Source organism: Canis aureus, chromosome 13 (assembly GCF_053574225.1).
Source record: "Canis aureus isolate CA01 chromosome 13, VMU_Caureus_v.1.0, whole genome shotgun sequence".
Classification (NCBI taxonomy): Eukaryota; Metazoa; Chordata; class Mammalia; order Carnivora; family Canidae; genus Canis; species Canis aureus.
In genome coordinates, this window is record NC_135623.1 from 11,602,492 (window position 1) to 11,615,936 (window position 13,445).

At 62.4% G+C, this 13,445-nt stretch overlaps 2 protein-coding genes across 2 annotated transcripts in view; one reads left to right on the plus strand and one right to left on the minus strand.

The window, feature by feature from the left end:
• MEAF6 (MYST/Esa1 associated factor 6) overlaps positions 1-5,092 on the plus strand; it is a 29,447-nt gene extending 24,355 nt beyond the window's left edge. The window contains exon 6 of the mRNA XM_077844713.1: positions 4,960-5,092. Coding sequence (XP_077700839.1) covers positions 4,960-5,077 — 118 coding nt within the window. The 3' untranslated portion in view covers positions 5,078-5,092. The remainder of the gene's footprint in view (positions 1-4,959) is intronic.
• An 801-nt stretch (positions 5,093-5,893) lies between these two features.
• On the minus strand, positions 5,894-13,177 carry ZC3H12A (zinc finger CCCH-type containing 12A). Its single transcript, XM_077844717.1, is given in 8 exon segments — positions 5,894-7,335; positions 7,417-7,523; positions 8,031-8,265; positions 8,520-8,659; positions 12,769-12,958; positions 12,961-13,056; positions 13,059-13,135; positions 13,137-13,177. Coding segments are annotated over 8 exon segments (1,731 nt in total). The 5' UTR covers positions 13,163-13,177; the 3' UTR covers positions 5,894-6,475.
• Between the last annotated feature and the right edge of the window lie 268 nt (positions 13,178-13,445).

Genomic DNA, 13,445 nt, shown 5'->3' on the forward strand with positions numbered 1-13,445 from the left:
TATTTGAGTCAGGAATAGTGTTTTACTTTAGGCCTTTAGCCTTCTCATCTCCACACTGGGAAGAGGTTGTCCTTTGCTCCTCTTGGTAGTGATAAGACATTTTTTAAAAAATCCAAGCACTTGGTAATTGTATTTTATGTCTCCTCCTGGGAGGATGGTGTCTGGACAAAGCTCCCAAGGGAGTCTCAATATGCTTGCTCTTCCAGGGGCTTTGAGGAAATAGTTTATTTTGTTGAAACTCAGAATGTTCTGAACAGCACCAGACCCTGCAGGTTGAAGACGGAAAGCAGGGACAACCCACAAAGCCAAGGATGGGCAGCTCTGTAGGGCCACGGGAGGGACTGGGGTAAGTGCCCGGAGTTGGGCAGGGCCGGTGTGCGCTGAGAGCAGGGGCTTTCGAAGCTGCTGTACGCGTCTTAGGGGCCTTCGGATTGCTTTGAGAAATGGAGTCTTTGGGCGCTACAGAATAAGTCTCCTGCAAAGAGTACCCTTGATCCCTTGACACGTGAAACAAGTATTTCAATGGCCTGACTTTGAAAAGAGTGAATACACTGTTTTGAAACACTCTGCAACCTAGTTTTTGCTTTTATTATGACTTCTCTGCCCCTCAGCCTCACTCCAAAGTACTGAGGCATGAATTACTACATTTAAAAACTCAACGTCTGAAGCCCCACGCCAGGGTCACTGCGCTGGTGCCACGTGGAGCAAGAGCACAGGCGTGCGTCCTTGTTCGCATGTACCTCCCCCAGGCTGCTGCCCTGCTCAAGGCCTGGGAAGGTGAGGTGCATGAAGACGCAGAGATGATACGAAGGAACTGGGGTTCTCCTGTGTTCTCGTAAATGTTACTGTGTCTGGAATTTTCTAAGTGGTAAGCTTCAGGATTGGAAACAGTTTGGGAAAACTCCTGTAGAGTAAACATTTTCACTGCTAAGATGGGCTGTGGTGTTCATTCTGACCTCCCACTTGAGTGCAGGGGCGCCAGTCCCCCGACGGAGGATGGCTCGTGCTGGGGGGAGGTGAGGGGACGACATAGCAGGCCTTGCATTTGCATTTATTTTCTGGCTCAGCCTTTTTGACTTGTCACTTTGTGTTATATAAACACATAAGCTGGGATCCCTGGGTGGCGCAGCGGTTTGGCGCCTGCCTTTGGCCCAGGGCGCGATCCTGGAGACCTGGGATCGAATCCCACGTCGGGCTCCCGGTGCATGGAGCCTGCTTCTCCCTCTGCCTGGTCTCTGCGCCTCTCTCTCTCTCTCTGTGACTATCATAAATAAATAAAAAATTAAAAAAAAAAACACATAAGCACTCATCAGTACGTGTGGATAACTGATAAATAAATGTTAGGTTGAACCACAAGCAACTGCTGCTATTCAACCATTTTGATCCTCAAAACGGACAGTGGTCATGATTTACCAACGTGTCGGGGGTGTGTATGCTCAAGGTGCTTACTGTTCGTGTATAAGAAAAACCTTTGGAGGCCCCCTGGCTGAAGTAACCCTCCTCAGATCCCCGCCCGCACCCCCAAAGCTTATTTCTGTACCCTAAGAGGCTTTAAAAGATTGAATTGGAATAAATAATTCGTATGCCAGTGGCATATATTCCAGCAGTACGGGAGAATGGTCAATGAAAAAAGTCCACGTGGCCAGTTGTCCTTCCCAGAGGCTGAGCTTTGCACACACAGGAGTGATATGCACACGTGCATGTGCCTTTTCCCACCTGGTAGTACAGCTTAGAAAGCATTCTAGAAATGCAGCTTACAGGCCTCATTTCTGTTGGCCACCGAACATTCCTTTATATGCGTACAGCACACCAAAATTTATGTAACTAGTCCTCTACTGATGGCATTAATGCTGCTTTTCATCTTTTGCCATTTCGGGCAGTGTTGCAAATATGATTCTTAGTGGTGGGATTGCTGCGCCGTGGGGAAATGCGTCAGGGATCTCACTGTGACTTTATGTCGCCCAGATCACTCTTTTACACGTGAATACTTGTATTTTTTTTTTTTTCTCCTTGTCCATTCCTTTTGATTCCTGCAGCTCCTGAGGATTTTTCTGGGGTAATCTGTTCCCCATAACAGTTGGAATATTCTGGAGCTTTCAGCTTTGTAAAAGGCATGACTTTTGCCTCTGGTGTTGCTTTCCAGGGTGGAGCTGCAAATGCCATTAAGAATTCCCCTTGTAGGGGATCCCTGGCTGGCTCAGTCGGTAGAGCATGCGACCCGATGTCAGAGTCCTGAGTTCAAGCTCCACGCTGGGCATAGAGCTCATATTAAAAAAAAACAACAGTAAACAAAAATTCCCATTTTTGCCTTAGCGCTCTCCATATAATTCTCTTTAGAGTCTCGTTTTGGGACCCTGTTGATGATGCTTGTCTCCAGGTGCTTCTGTGAGGCCAGTGCTGCAGGCCCTGGGGGCCCAGCCGTCTCCTGCTGCATAGACGGTCGTACCAGGAGGCGCCAGCAGGTGGCAGGCAAAGCCCCACAAGCGCCACGGCCTCCCGGGGCTCAGATTTGGGGGGGGTGTTGGGGTCATCTTATCCTTTTCCTCCACCTGGTTTTGCGGCCGTTTCGTGAGCGAGTGGCCAGTTTAAGACGGCCAGCAGCTGCCGTGAGATGGGCTTCGAAAGGCCGCATCCCAGCCTGACAGCCTGGGGCCTCCTCCCCATCCAGGAACTAGCTGGAAGGATTTACATACCGTGGCCTGGGATGGCTTGAGTTTCCTTAATTGCAGGGCTCTGCTTCCTGCCTCTTTGAGCCAGATCTCCCACACCCTTCCCATGAACCGGGAGGTCCCCAGAACCGGCTCTTACTTACCGCCCTCGACTCCACCCACCGAGCTACGGTCCTGGGGAAGAAACTGAGCCAGAGGTTTGAGAAGCCCTGGAGCAAAAGTGCTAGGATCCCGGGACTGCCTTATTTGGGGGGCAGGAGCCTCTGGGGACCAGCTGGGCTGAGGGCTTGAGGTGCTGGCTCCATGCCCCCCGCCCCCCAGGTCCTAGATGTGTCCTCCCCAGTTTCTCTGCTGGAGACCCCTCCAGCCCCTCCTTCCGGGCAGGGGTCCTGCCCTTCTGTGTTCGGGAAGAGATGGGGTGGGGAGGGGGGAAGGAAGCGGTCAGGGTGGCCTCTCCCCAGTCACTGCCCCGCACCAGCACCGGGGCTGGGGGTTGGGGGGGCTGGGAGAGCGACTCCCCTGGAGCCCCAGCGCCCTCCTGCTCCTGGTTGAAGTCCCCCAGACGGACCTTGAGGGCCCTCTGGGCTTCCCTCAGGCAGGGAGGTGGGGTGGGGACACCCAAGGGAGGGTTCCAAGTTTCATCCACTGGGGCCCAGTTGCTTCTCTGCCCAGGGAGGCCAAGGTTTCTGTAGTGACCCTGGCCCCTGGGGAGGTTAGCCCGCCTTTGGGTCAGGCCGTGCTGACCAGAGCCTGGGGGTGGGGGGGGCTGGCGCTCCGGGAGCTCCCCAGGATCATTTCCCAGCAATGCAGGGATTTGCATACTCCCTGGTTTCCCCGTCGGCCGCTCAGCCCTGGAGGCAGGAAGGCGGAGGAGGAAAGGGCAGCGGGGCAGCCCTGTGGGCTGGGTCCCCTGGGCACCGGAGCTTGGGGGTCTCTGCGGCCCTCCGGGCCCCAGGAGCCCGCGTGAGACGTGCCGCCGCAGCCTGGGGCTCAGTCGGGGAGCCCGGGCCTGGAGGGGAGGGGGCTGCGCAGGCCGCATGGCCAGGCCTTGCCACCCCTCCACCCCGGCGGGCCCCAGCGAGCTGAGGGGTCTCCTGGTCGGCCTGGAGCTGCGCAGGGCCCCCCTGTGGCCCCCCTGTGGGCAGTGGGAGCACCCAGGCCCTGGGAGGGAAGGGGCTGCGGCGGGCGGGAGGCGGGATGGGGAGGCCCGGGCCCGGGGGCCAGGTGGCCCGTGGCTGCAGGTCCTGGGTGCGGTGGCGGCGCCGAGGGGCCCCTGCCTCCTGCCCGGACGCTCCTCACCCCACACCCCACATGCTGCGGCCCTCGGGGCTGGCCCCCGGCTGGTGGGGTGGCAGGGAGCACACGCTGCTTCCAGGCCGCTCCTGAGGCCTCGTGGCCTTCCCGTTCCACGCAGTGCGCCGGCGGGCCTGGCGGGTGCTGCTGGGGCGGCCCCTGCTGAGCAGGTGGCTGGGATGGCCCTGCCCCCCTCCCGGGGCAGTAGGGCTTCTGTAGGGGTGCCGCCCTCCCTCCCTCCCCCAGGGCCTGCGAGCCCTTGCAAAGCAAACCAGCAGCGTCTGGAGGCCTTGCTTCCTCAGCTGTGTGGAGCCAGAGACCCCCACCCCAGGGCCTCCTCCAGCCTGCCCTGTCCCTGGGACCTCCGGCCAGGCGCTCGGCCTTGCCTTGCTGGTGGCCTTCCCTGGCCGTGCCAGTGGCTGATAACGAACTGGACAGTCTGGTCTTTTAGCTTCCCGTCCCAAAAAAACAAAGATCCATAAATAGCCTTTTAATCTGGAATACAGTACCTGATTGGAAAAAAAAAAAAATCTTACAAGGCAATGACATTTCTTCGTGCAGCTAAAACCTTCCGAAGTGGCTGGAAGCAATGGGCATGGGGTGCCCCGAAGAGCACAAGTGGGGGCTGCAAGAGAACCTTTGCTCAGAGCGTTCCCACCTTGCCCCTGGGTTCCCACTTCAAATGCAGGCTTCTACAGAACGGGGGCCTGGGTGGGGGCCTGGGTGGTGCAGTCGGCTGAGCGTCTGACTCTAGATTTCTGCTCTGGTCACGATCCCCAGGTCCTGGGATCAAGCCCCAGGTCAGGCTCCCTGCTCAGTGGGGATCTGCTTCTCCTTCTGCCCCTCTGCACCCCCCACACAACTTGCTCTTTCCCTCTAAATTAAAAAAAAAAAAAAAAAAAAAAGAAAGAAAAGATGTTCAGGGTGAAGAACGCAGTGGGCGGGGGTGGGGGGCCAGCGCGCAGGGAGATGGCCAGTCTGGCGTTTTCTTCACCAGGCTGTGCAGCTGTTCTGTGGCAAAGCAGTTTCAAGAAAGAAAAGAAAAGAAGAGAAAAGAGAAGAGAAGAGAAGAAGAGAAGAGAAAAAATACAGATATTGTAAAAGCTTCACAATAAGTACAGATTAGGTGCGGTGTCCAAATATAGAATGATTAAAACTGTATTTTTTCAAAAAAAACCTATTTTTTCCATTTTCTCCTGCTGATAGTGTTTGTTTTGGGATCATTTGATAATCCAGCTTTTCACTTAAAATATTTAACCTTTAGATCTTATTTATCTGGAAAAAAAAATGTATATCTCTGCCTGGCTTCCTTCCTCCTAGGGGCCACTAAGAGGGTCAGGATGGTGAGGTGAGCACAGCCCGCAGCACTTACTATGTGCCAGGCACTGGGTCATGTGCTCAACACGCATGCTCCCCGCTTCACAGATGAGGAAACTGAGGCCCACCCAGAGAGGGGTAGTCACTTGCCCCGGTGACATAGCTGGTGGCAGGCCAGTTCCTGAGTTGGGGATCAGGACCCCCAACCTCCGAGGTGACGCTGGCATCACCTGCCTGGGAGGAAGGGGCTGGAGCCAAGCACCCAGCCCCCCCACACCCCCCCCCCCCCCCCCCGTCTCCTCAGCTGTCCTGGAAGCGCTCTTCTCAGCCAGGTGGTTTTCTGTCCTCGGCTCTGGTCGCTGGAGAGAAAGGGGAACAGACCAATCCTGCCCCCAACCCCTGCCACCCCCTCCCCACACCACGGCCTCAGGACTTCAAGCCCTTACCTGCTTCAACTCCGGGACCTCCCCCACCAACCCCCCCACCTCCACCTGTGGGTCCCCCCCTCCACTCCAGGCCCTGCCCCCAAGGGGCCGAGCACTTTGGGTGGGTGCACATCTGCGGACCCCCCATTGCCCAAAGGCCCCGGCCACGCCCCAAGCACAACGCAGGGCTCACATTGAACTTTATTGACATGTTAAGAGAGGCAAGGACTTACACTTAGGATAGTGCACGTTACACCTGTACAGGTACATACACGCACCCCACCCCCGCGGGAGGGCGAGAGGACCCCCAGCACAGAGGCCGGGGGGCGGGGGCCGGGACACGGCGAACAGAGCGGGACGGAGGGGGTATTAAGAAGCATCTTGCTTACTGACATGAAGCCGGGTGCCCCGCGAGAACACCCAAGAGGCCTCATTGGCGTACAGGAGGGGCCCTTGAGGGCAGGCACACGGTGCCTAACTAGCCAGCCGAGGCCGGCGTCCCAGGGACGGGGCGGAGGGGGGGCCGCGCACAGGGCCCCCAGCCCAGGCCTCTGCTCCCCACCGCCGCCCTCCCCGCCCTCCGAGAAAGGAGGGTTTGGGCTTCAGCCACGACGCCTTAGGGCAGCGTCTCCTTAAACTACAGATACAATGTGCATCAACAGGGTGATCGCTCCTGCCCCGCGACGGCGGCGCCGGGCGGGGTCGGACCAATCCTACAGTATCTTTGGTTTGTGGGTTCCCTTCCCTACTTCGACGGCCCCTCCGACCGGCTCACTGGCTGGGGTGCTGGGGCTGGTAAGAGAGGATCTCCGCCGCCAGCCGCTGCGGGTCCAGCAGCCGCGGGAAGCGCCCCATCACGGCCTCTACCAGGTGTGGGGGGAAGACCCCGCACAGCTTGGTGTACACGCTGGCTCGCTCCTTGGCCAGGCTGCCCGGCGCCCCCCACGGGCCCCCCTCGGCTGGCCCCGGGCGCTCGGGCAGGACGGGGGTGGGCGGGGGCAGCGGGTAGGGCTCCGACCAGTACTCCCGGGCCGGGAAGGTAGCCGGCGGGGGCGCGTAGTCCGCGGGGACGCTGAAGTGGCCGCCACCCACGGGCCCTCCGAAGGCCGAGAAGGCCCCCCGAGGGGCCGGGAGCTCCGCCCTGTAGGGGCTGTAACCCACGTAAGGGCAGCGGGCTGGGCCCGGCTCAGCAGGGCCTCCGCCGCGGACGCCCCACAGTTCCGACATCTGGCTCTCCAGGGAGCCGATGCCCGAGTCCAGACACTCCTGCGACGTGTACGAGACGGAGTCGAGCGTCTGCGGGAACCAGTCTGTGCGCCCACCCGGGCCACCCCCGCCAGGTGGGAGGCTCCTGCCCGCGGGGCCCAAGGGCGCTGGGGGACCCTCTCGCTGCGGCCCCGGGGTCGCCTGCGCTCCCAGCGTCCCGTCCAGGCCGCACGGCTCAGGTTCTGTGGGCACAGAGCCGGGCTGCGACGAGGGTGAAGGCCGCCGGCCGCTTTTGTCCTTGCCCGGGGCCCGCGGGGGCGACAGGAGGGCATTGGCGCGGAGCTCGTCGGCCACCGAGCGCTGGGGGCGGCTGGGCCGCTCGGGGTGGAAGAACCGGCACTTGATCCCGTAGGTGCACTTCCTCCCTGGAAGACAGGACGGGGTGTCAGAGCTGGGGGCTCCCGCTCTGGGCTGGGACAGGGAAGGGGCCCCCGAGGGTCTCTTACCGTAGGGGCACGGCTGCTTCCTGTGCTCGGCCGTCAGCGGCTTCTTACGCAGGAAGTTGTCCAGGCTCGGGCCGTGCCGGCCTAGGGGGTCATCCGGGGGCATGAACCTGGGGAGCAGGCGGGAGGCATGGAGGGGCTTCCCGGGGAGAGGCCAGACCGCGACCCCACCAGGGACAATGGGAGGGAGAGCAGCCCCTATAACTGGTGATCGATCGTCCTGCAGGTCGTCCCTGGCCGCCGGCGTGAATGCCCCAAGGAGGGGGGTGGCCAGGGGGCCCGGCTGGAGGGGCCCTCAGAGCAGCCCTCAAGGGGGGAGCTCTTGGGGCAGTAGGGAGGCCGGGCTCCCGGAAGTCTGCACCTAGGGCGGTCAGTCCCCAGGGACCCAGTGCTGGAACCAGTAACCATAGCCCCCCACACCCACTTCTGCTCCGCCCCCTGCCCGGCCTGGCCCAGCCCGACGGCCCCTTCCACCTGGCACCAGATCCCTCACCCCCAAAGCTGCCCAGATGCGAGGCCGCAGCCCCAGCAGAGCTGCCCCCCCGCAGCAGCTCCCCACGCCCGAGGACGCGTCTGCCTCCCCCCCGGGTACCCGGGACCCGAGGGCCCGCACGTACTTGTCGTTGACGAAGGAGTACATGAGCAAGCGCTCCTCAATGAAGCGCTTCCACTCCTGCCGCTCACCCTGGAGGTCCCGGTAGGTGTCGTTGGAGACCACGACCCCGTCAGACTCGTAGGCCAGCTTCACGATGAAGCGGTCGTCGTAGCACACCACGCGCTTGCCCCCCACGCGCCGCGACGGGGTGAACACCAGGATCTTCTTCTTCTCCAGCTCCCGCAGGATGTGCTGGTCTGGGAGACGGCGGCACAGGTCAGGGTCGGGCCTGGACCCGAGCGTCCTGGCGGCCAAGGCCCAGGGGCTCAGAGCCGCAGGTACACCAAGGCAGGAAGGGGCTGAGGACGCCGCAAGCTGGGAAAGGAGAAGCTGGTCCCTGCTTGAGGCCTAGGGGTGGCCGGTCACACAGCCTGAGGGTCTTCTCTTGGGCAGAAGCCATGCTGGGGCGGCAAGGCCACCCCAGGTGAGGCGGGACAGGGGTGCCACTCACCTGTGATGGGCACATCGGGCCGAGGCTGCTCCTTCCTCCAGGAGGGCACAAACACTGTGATGTCTGTGTGGCCCCGCTCCAGGAACCAGTTCACTGCCAGGAGGATGCCGCGGCAGGAGAACACCTCCTTGTTCCCGTGGCTGCAGGACCAGGAGGGTCGGGGTCAGCCTGCGAGGCGCGGCCGGCCCACGGGGCCCTGGGCCCTGGCCAGGCGTGTAGACGCGGGGCTCAGCCCACTGCCCTCTGGCCCCAGGCCCGCATTCCCCGCTGGTTCCCACAGCGTCCCGGACGGCCACACCAGGACTTTCCCTGAGGTTCCATCTCCCGACAGTGAGGAGCCGCCCAGGAATCCGGTGGCACCCGCTCCCCGTGTGGAGGAGGGTCAGGCCGCTTGCAACACACCTGGGGGTGGGGGAAAGGCTTCGGGAGCCTTCTGGTTCCTGCCCCACCCGGGGGGGGGGGGGGGGGGGGGGGGGGCGCTGGACCACGGGGACACAAACGTACACAGGCTCCCTGAGTCATTGCTCCGCCCTCGCCCACTGGGCGGTGCTGGCGGTGGGGGTGGGAAGGGACAAGCTAACCGGAGAGAAACCAGATTGCTCCGGATTAAACGTGGATTAAAGTTCAGTCCCATACAGGCCCCAGGGCCCGGGAGTGAGGACGGCTCAAGGGAAGGAGGCAGGATCCATGGTCCAAACCGGGGCAGGCGGTGACAGTGGGACACGGCTTAGGAGAGTCGCAGCCTGAAAGTGAAAGAGCTTCCTCCCGAGGCTGCCAGTTCCCCCAAATGCCTGTCCCAGGTCCCCTCCTCGCCCCTCAGGAGGGCGTGAGCTGAGTAGAAAGACCATCTGGAAGCAGCCAGGGGACTGTTAGCAGGAGGGCTGGGAGAGGGGACATCCGCCCTGCGTGGTCTGATGGCTGGATGTCACCCCATCCAAACCTGGCTGGATCCAGAAGCCAGCCTGGCAGGCCCGCTGGCTTGCTCTGGCTCAGTTTCCCTATCTGAAAAAACGGGCCTGTCCGTCTGTAGTCTCGTTAGGAAAAGCCCGTGTCCGTGGCCTAACTTTCCTGTTTCCTTGAGGCCAGAGACAGCCCCACAAAGTAGTGGAAGTTCCCACGGGCTTCCTGGGAGGGTAAGGGGGGCTGGGGGTTCCCGGGGAACACTGGGTGTTGTGGGGGGGGGCTCCAAGCCCCAGCTGCGGCTCCCTCCCCAGCAGCCCCTGCCCTGACGTTCGCGGTTGGCAATAAAACAGAATGAACGTTACACAAAGAGGCAAGTCCACGGGCGACCACATCCTGTGGGTGGTGGTAGTTGGAGTCCAAGAGAAGGCAGAGACGGGGGGTGGGGCCGCCGGGGGGCACAGAGGGTGCTGGGTGGGGGGCACAGGCCGGGGCCCCCAGTCTGAAGGTCTCCATAGACCGTCGGGGGAGCCAGAGTCCAGCGGGAGTCCAGCGGGAGGCAGCGCCCGGGGCTGCCCTGCCCACCAGCCTGCTCCCAGGGCACGTTCACGCGTACCGGGGGCCGCGAGCAAGGCCCTGACCCAAGAGCTCAGCACGCACCCCTCAGCGAGCCTCCGAGGAGGGTCCCCCTTTCCCCTTCGTTCCCTGACAAACTGATCCAGAGCAGAGCACAGCAGGTGCGGCGATGGGGACAGGGGGACAGAGCCTGTGCTCACCTCTGCCCCCGGTGCTGATGCTCAGACAGGTACAAGCACCAGCCCTGGCGGCGGGGCCAGGTGGGCTGAGGGGGTCCCGAGCTCCTACAGGAGGCCACACGAGGCCCACGCCTCCTTGGTCCTTTCGAGGCCACCCTGAAGGAACCTGAGGAGCTGCAACTCATTTTCGGTCCCCCCGCCAGTGGTTAAGAGACAGAGCTTGCATGTCCGGGCCCAGGAGAGAGGGAAGCTCCCAAGTGTGGAGTAGGGGTAGGCAGGGGACAGGGCACAGGGCACAGGGGACGGGAGGCCTTTGGCAAGCTCCTCCTCTTCCTCCAGACCCCGAGCCAAATGGCACTGCTCCAAGAAGCCTTCCCGGACCTTCCAGGACAGGATCCCCGGTTTCTCTTCACAAAGCCCGGTGCTCCCCCGCCCCCCATCACATCCGCACTCCCTGGGCCTCTGCGTCCCTGGGCCTCTGCGGCCTCCCCAACCCCCAGCGTGGCTCTCTGGCTCGGGTAAGCCGTCGGCACACGCACCCACCGCGCCTGCTTCCGTACACACGCGTGTACGTGCATATGCCCCCTCCCGGCCAGCATCTGCAAGCCCCAGGACTTTACTGGGACACCCGAGCTTCCAGGACGGCGCCCTGCCTCGGGCATCCAAACCCTGGGCCGGGGACAGGTCTGCTCGCAGCTGCCCTCGCTCCCAGAACACTCGCTAGGCAGGTAGTGAGAGCCTGGCTCTTAGGAGCTGAACCACGAGGCAGTTCCTCAAGTCGAGCCGGGCCAGGAGTGGCTCCTGACAGCCAACGTGAGTCCCTCTTGCTGCAATGGAGGAGAGCTCCACTGGCACAGGAAAACCAGACATCCTCCCCACCCCCGCGCAGTCCGTTTGCCCAGAAGGTCACCCCTTCCCGCCCCCCCCACACCCGCCCGCCCGCCCCCAGCCTGGCTAACTAGGCTGGCTAAGTTGTGGGAGGTCGAAGGGACTCGGCTGGGCTGCTCCCACCCCGGGATCCAGGGCAGGGCCCGGCCAGGCCGGCCAGGTGAAGAGATCGGCCTGGGCTCGGCCAGCGAGAGGAGAAAAATTCCCTTAGAAGGAAACAGAGGTGAATTTCCCCACGATTTGCATACGGTGGGGCCGGCCTGCCCTGGGGGGGGGCAGCAGGGCAGGAACCGCCGCGGAGACAGGAAGTCAGAGGCTGGAATTCCCCTCCTGCTACCGCCGGCTCAGAAACCCCCTCCCTCCGGCCCCCCCTCCTCCCGCCCCGCCCCGCCTCCCCCCCTCCTCCCGCCGGGATACAAACACACAAAGCACATGGCTGGCCCCGGGAAGAAGTCTCAGGCCCCAGGGGAGACCCCCTCTCACAGCACCCGCGGTGACCTGCTGCCGCTAGGGAGCCGGCTTTACCGACCTCCCGCGGCGGCTCAGCCCATTTCAGAGACAGGAAGGCCGATCAAGGTGGGGCGGGCAGGGCGGCCTGCACACCGGGGGAGCTGGGCCTGGAGCAGCCTGACCGCTGACTCGGCCCAGCTGGGTTGGGAGTGGGAAGCGCCCACCTGGAAGGCCCCAGGGGCAGCCGGGGAGGGGCCCCTGCCCAGGCTCACCCACAAGGGTCCGAGGGTCTCCCTGACCCAGGCTACTGGGACTCTTCCTGGTGAAGGATCCACCCGCCCTGACCAGAGGGCGGGGCCTGGACTGAAGGAGGTCTGGGCTCCGAGGGTCGAGGGTCCGGTCGGCCCTGGGCCCGCTTCACTTGGCCCCATTCCCTGTGACAGTCCTCTCAGAAAGGGGAGGTTCAGTGGGGTGGACTCCTGGCCCCAGGGGGAAGGGGGTGTGCGGGAGCCCAGGCCCAGTGCAGCCCAGGTGGCTGGGCTGTAGCAGGGGCGACCCAAGTCACTGCTGACCTGCCCCCCCACCCCCGCCCCACAATGTAAGCCAGATCCTCGAGGTCACTCTTGGTCACAGCACCCCAGTCCTTCCCTCCTCGGGGGTCCAGGTCTCGGACAACAGGCCTCAGAGGCCCCAGACCCTAAGTAACAGTGGCGACAACTCCCGCTTACTGCAGCTTGCGTTCTCTCCAGGCTTCGTGCCTCCGCTCCTCACAGTGTCCCCGAGCAGGGGTTCGCTGGGTTCCCTGACCGAGAGGGAAAGCTCAGAGAGCTGCAGTGACTGGCTCCCACAGGGCGAGCTGGCCCCACAGCCTGATCCCGTAACCAGCATACGGCTTGGGTTGCAGGAGAAGAACCGAGAACGAGTGCTGGTCTTCAGGGAGAGACGAAGAGCCTGTGGTGAACGCCAGGCAGAGAAGGACCCGAGTGCGAATCCCTGCTCTACCACTTCCCGGCAGCGTGCTCACGAGCGCATCTCTGAGCTCCTATCCTCACTCCAAAACGTTCCTAACAAACCCATAAACCCACTTCTAAGAAGCCATCAGGATTAAGGGAGAGCCTCAAGCAAGGGCTTTCCCTTCCTCTAGGGCAGCCTGTGAGAACGGGTCAGACCCCTGCAAGCCCCTCTACCAGAGACAGAAGCATATGGCCACCGTTCCTGGCCGCAGGCCCTCGTCTCGCCCCAGAATCGACACGTACCTCATGGCCACGTTGCTCCCGTCGATGACCACAGGTCTCAGGTCACTGCCCTCCTTGTTCTCCTCCGGGGGTGAGAGCTCCAGGCTGGGAGCCTTGGGGGTGCCCCCACCCCGGGGGACCAGGGGGGGCTGAGTGCAGGGTTCCAGGGAGCTCTGGCGCTCCCGCTCGGGTGCCGACCCATGTTTGACAGCTCGCCCAGCACTGTGTTGGTGTCGGCCTGCACCCCCAGTTTCTGCAGGGCACCGTGGATCTCAGCCGACGAGTAGCCCAGCTTGCGGAAGAAATCACCTTCATCTGCATCTCTGCAGCCGCCCCGTCGTCGTGGGTGCTGGGCTCCCGAGGCGGCCTGGGGGAACCTGGGCCAGCTGCGCTCGTCAAGCTCCCACAGACTCATGGTGGGGCCGGCCTCCTGAGCGGACCTCTCTCCACTGCCAATCACAGCTCAGACGGATGGAAGACACCTGTCACAGCTCCTGTAGGACCACGGGTGGAGTTAGAGGTGCAGGGCTGGGGGGCCGCTCTCTCCCACCCGGCAGGTCGAGGCCACACTGACCCGGTGGCACCAGGCAAAGCCATCTGCATGTGTCGCCTCTCCTCCCCTCTCAAAAGCCATCCTGGCTGGGAGTTGTCATCCCCACTCTATAAAGGATGAACCCGAGCCACAGACTTTGAAGAAC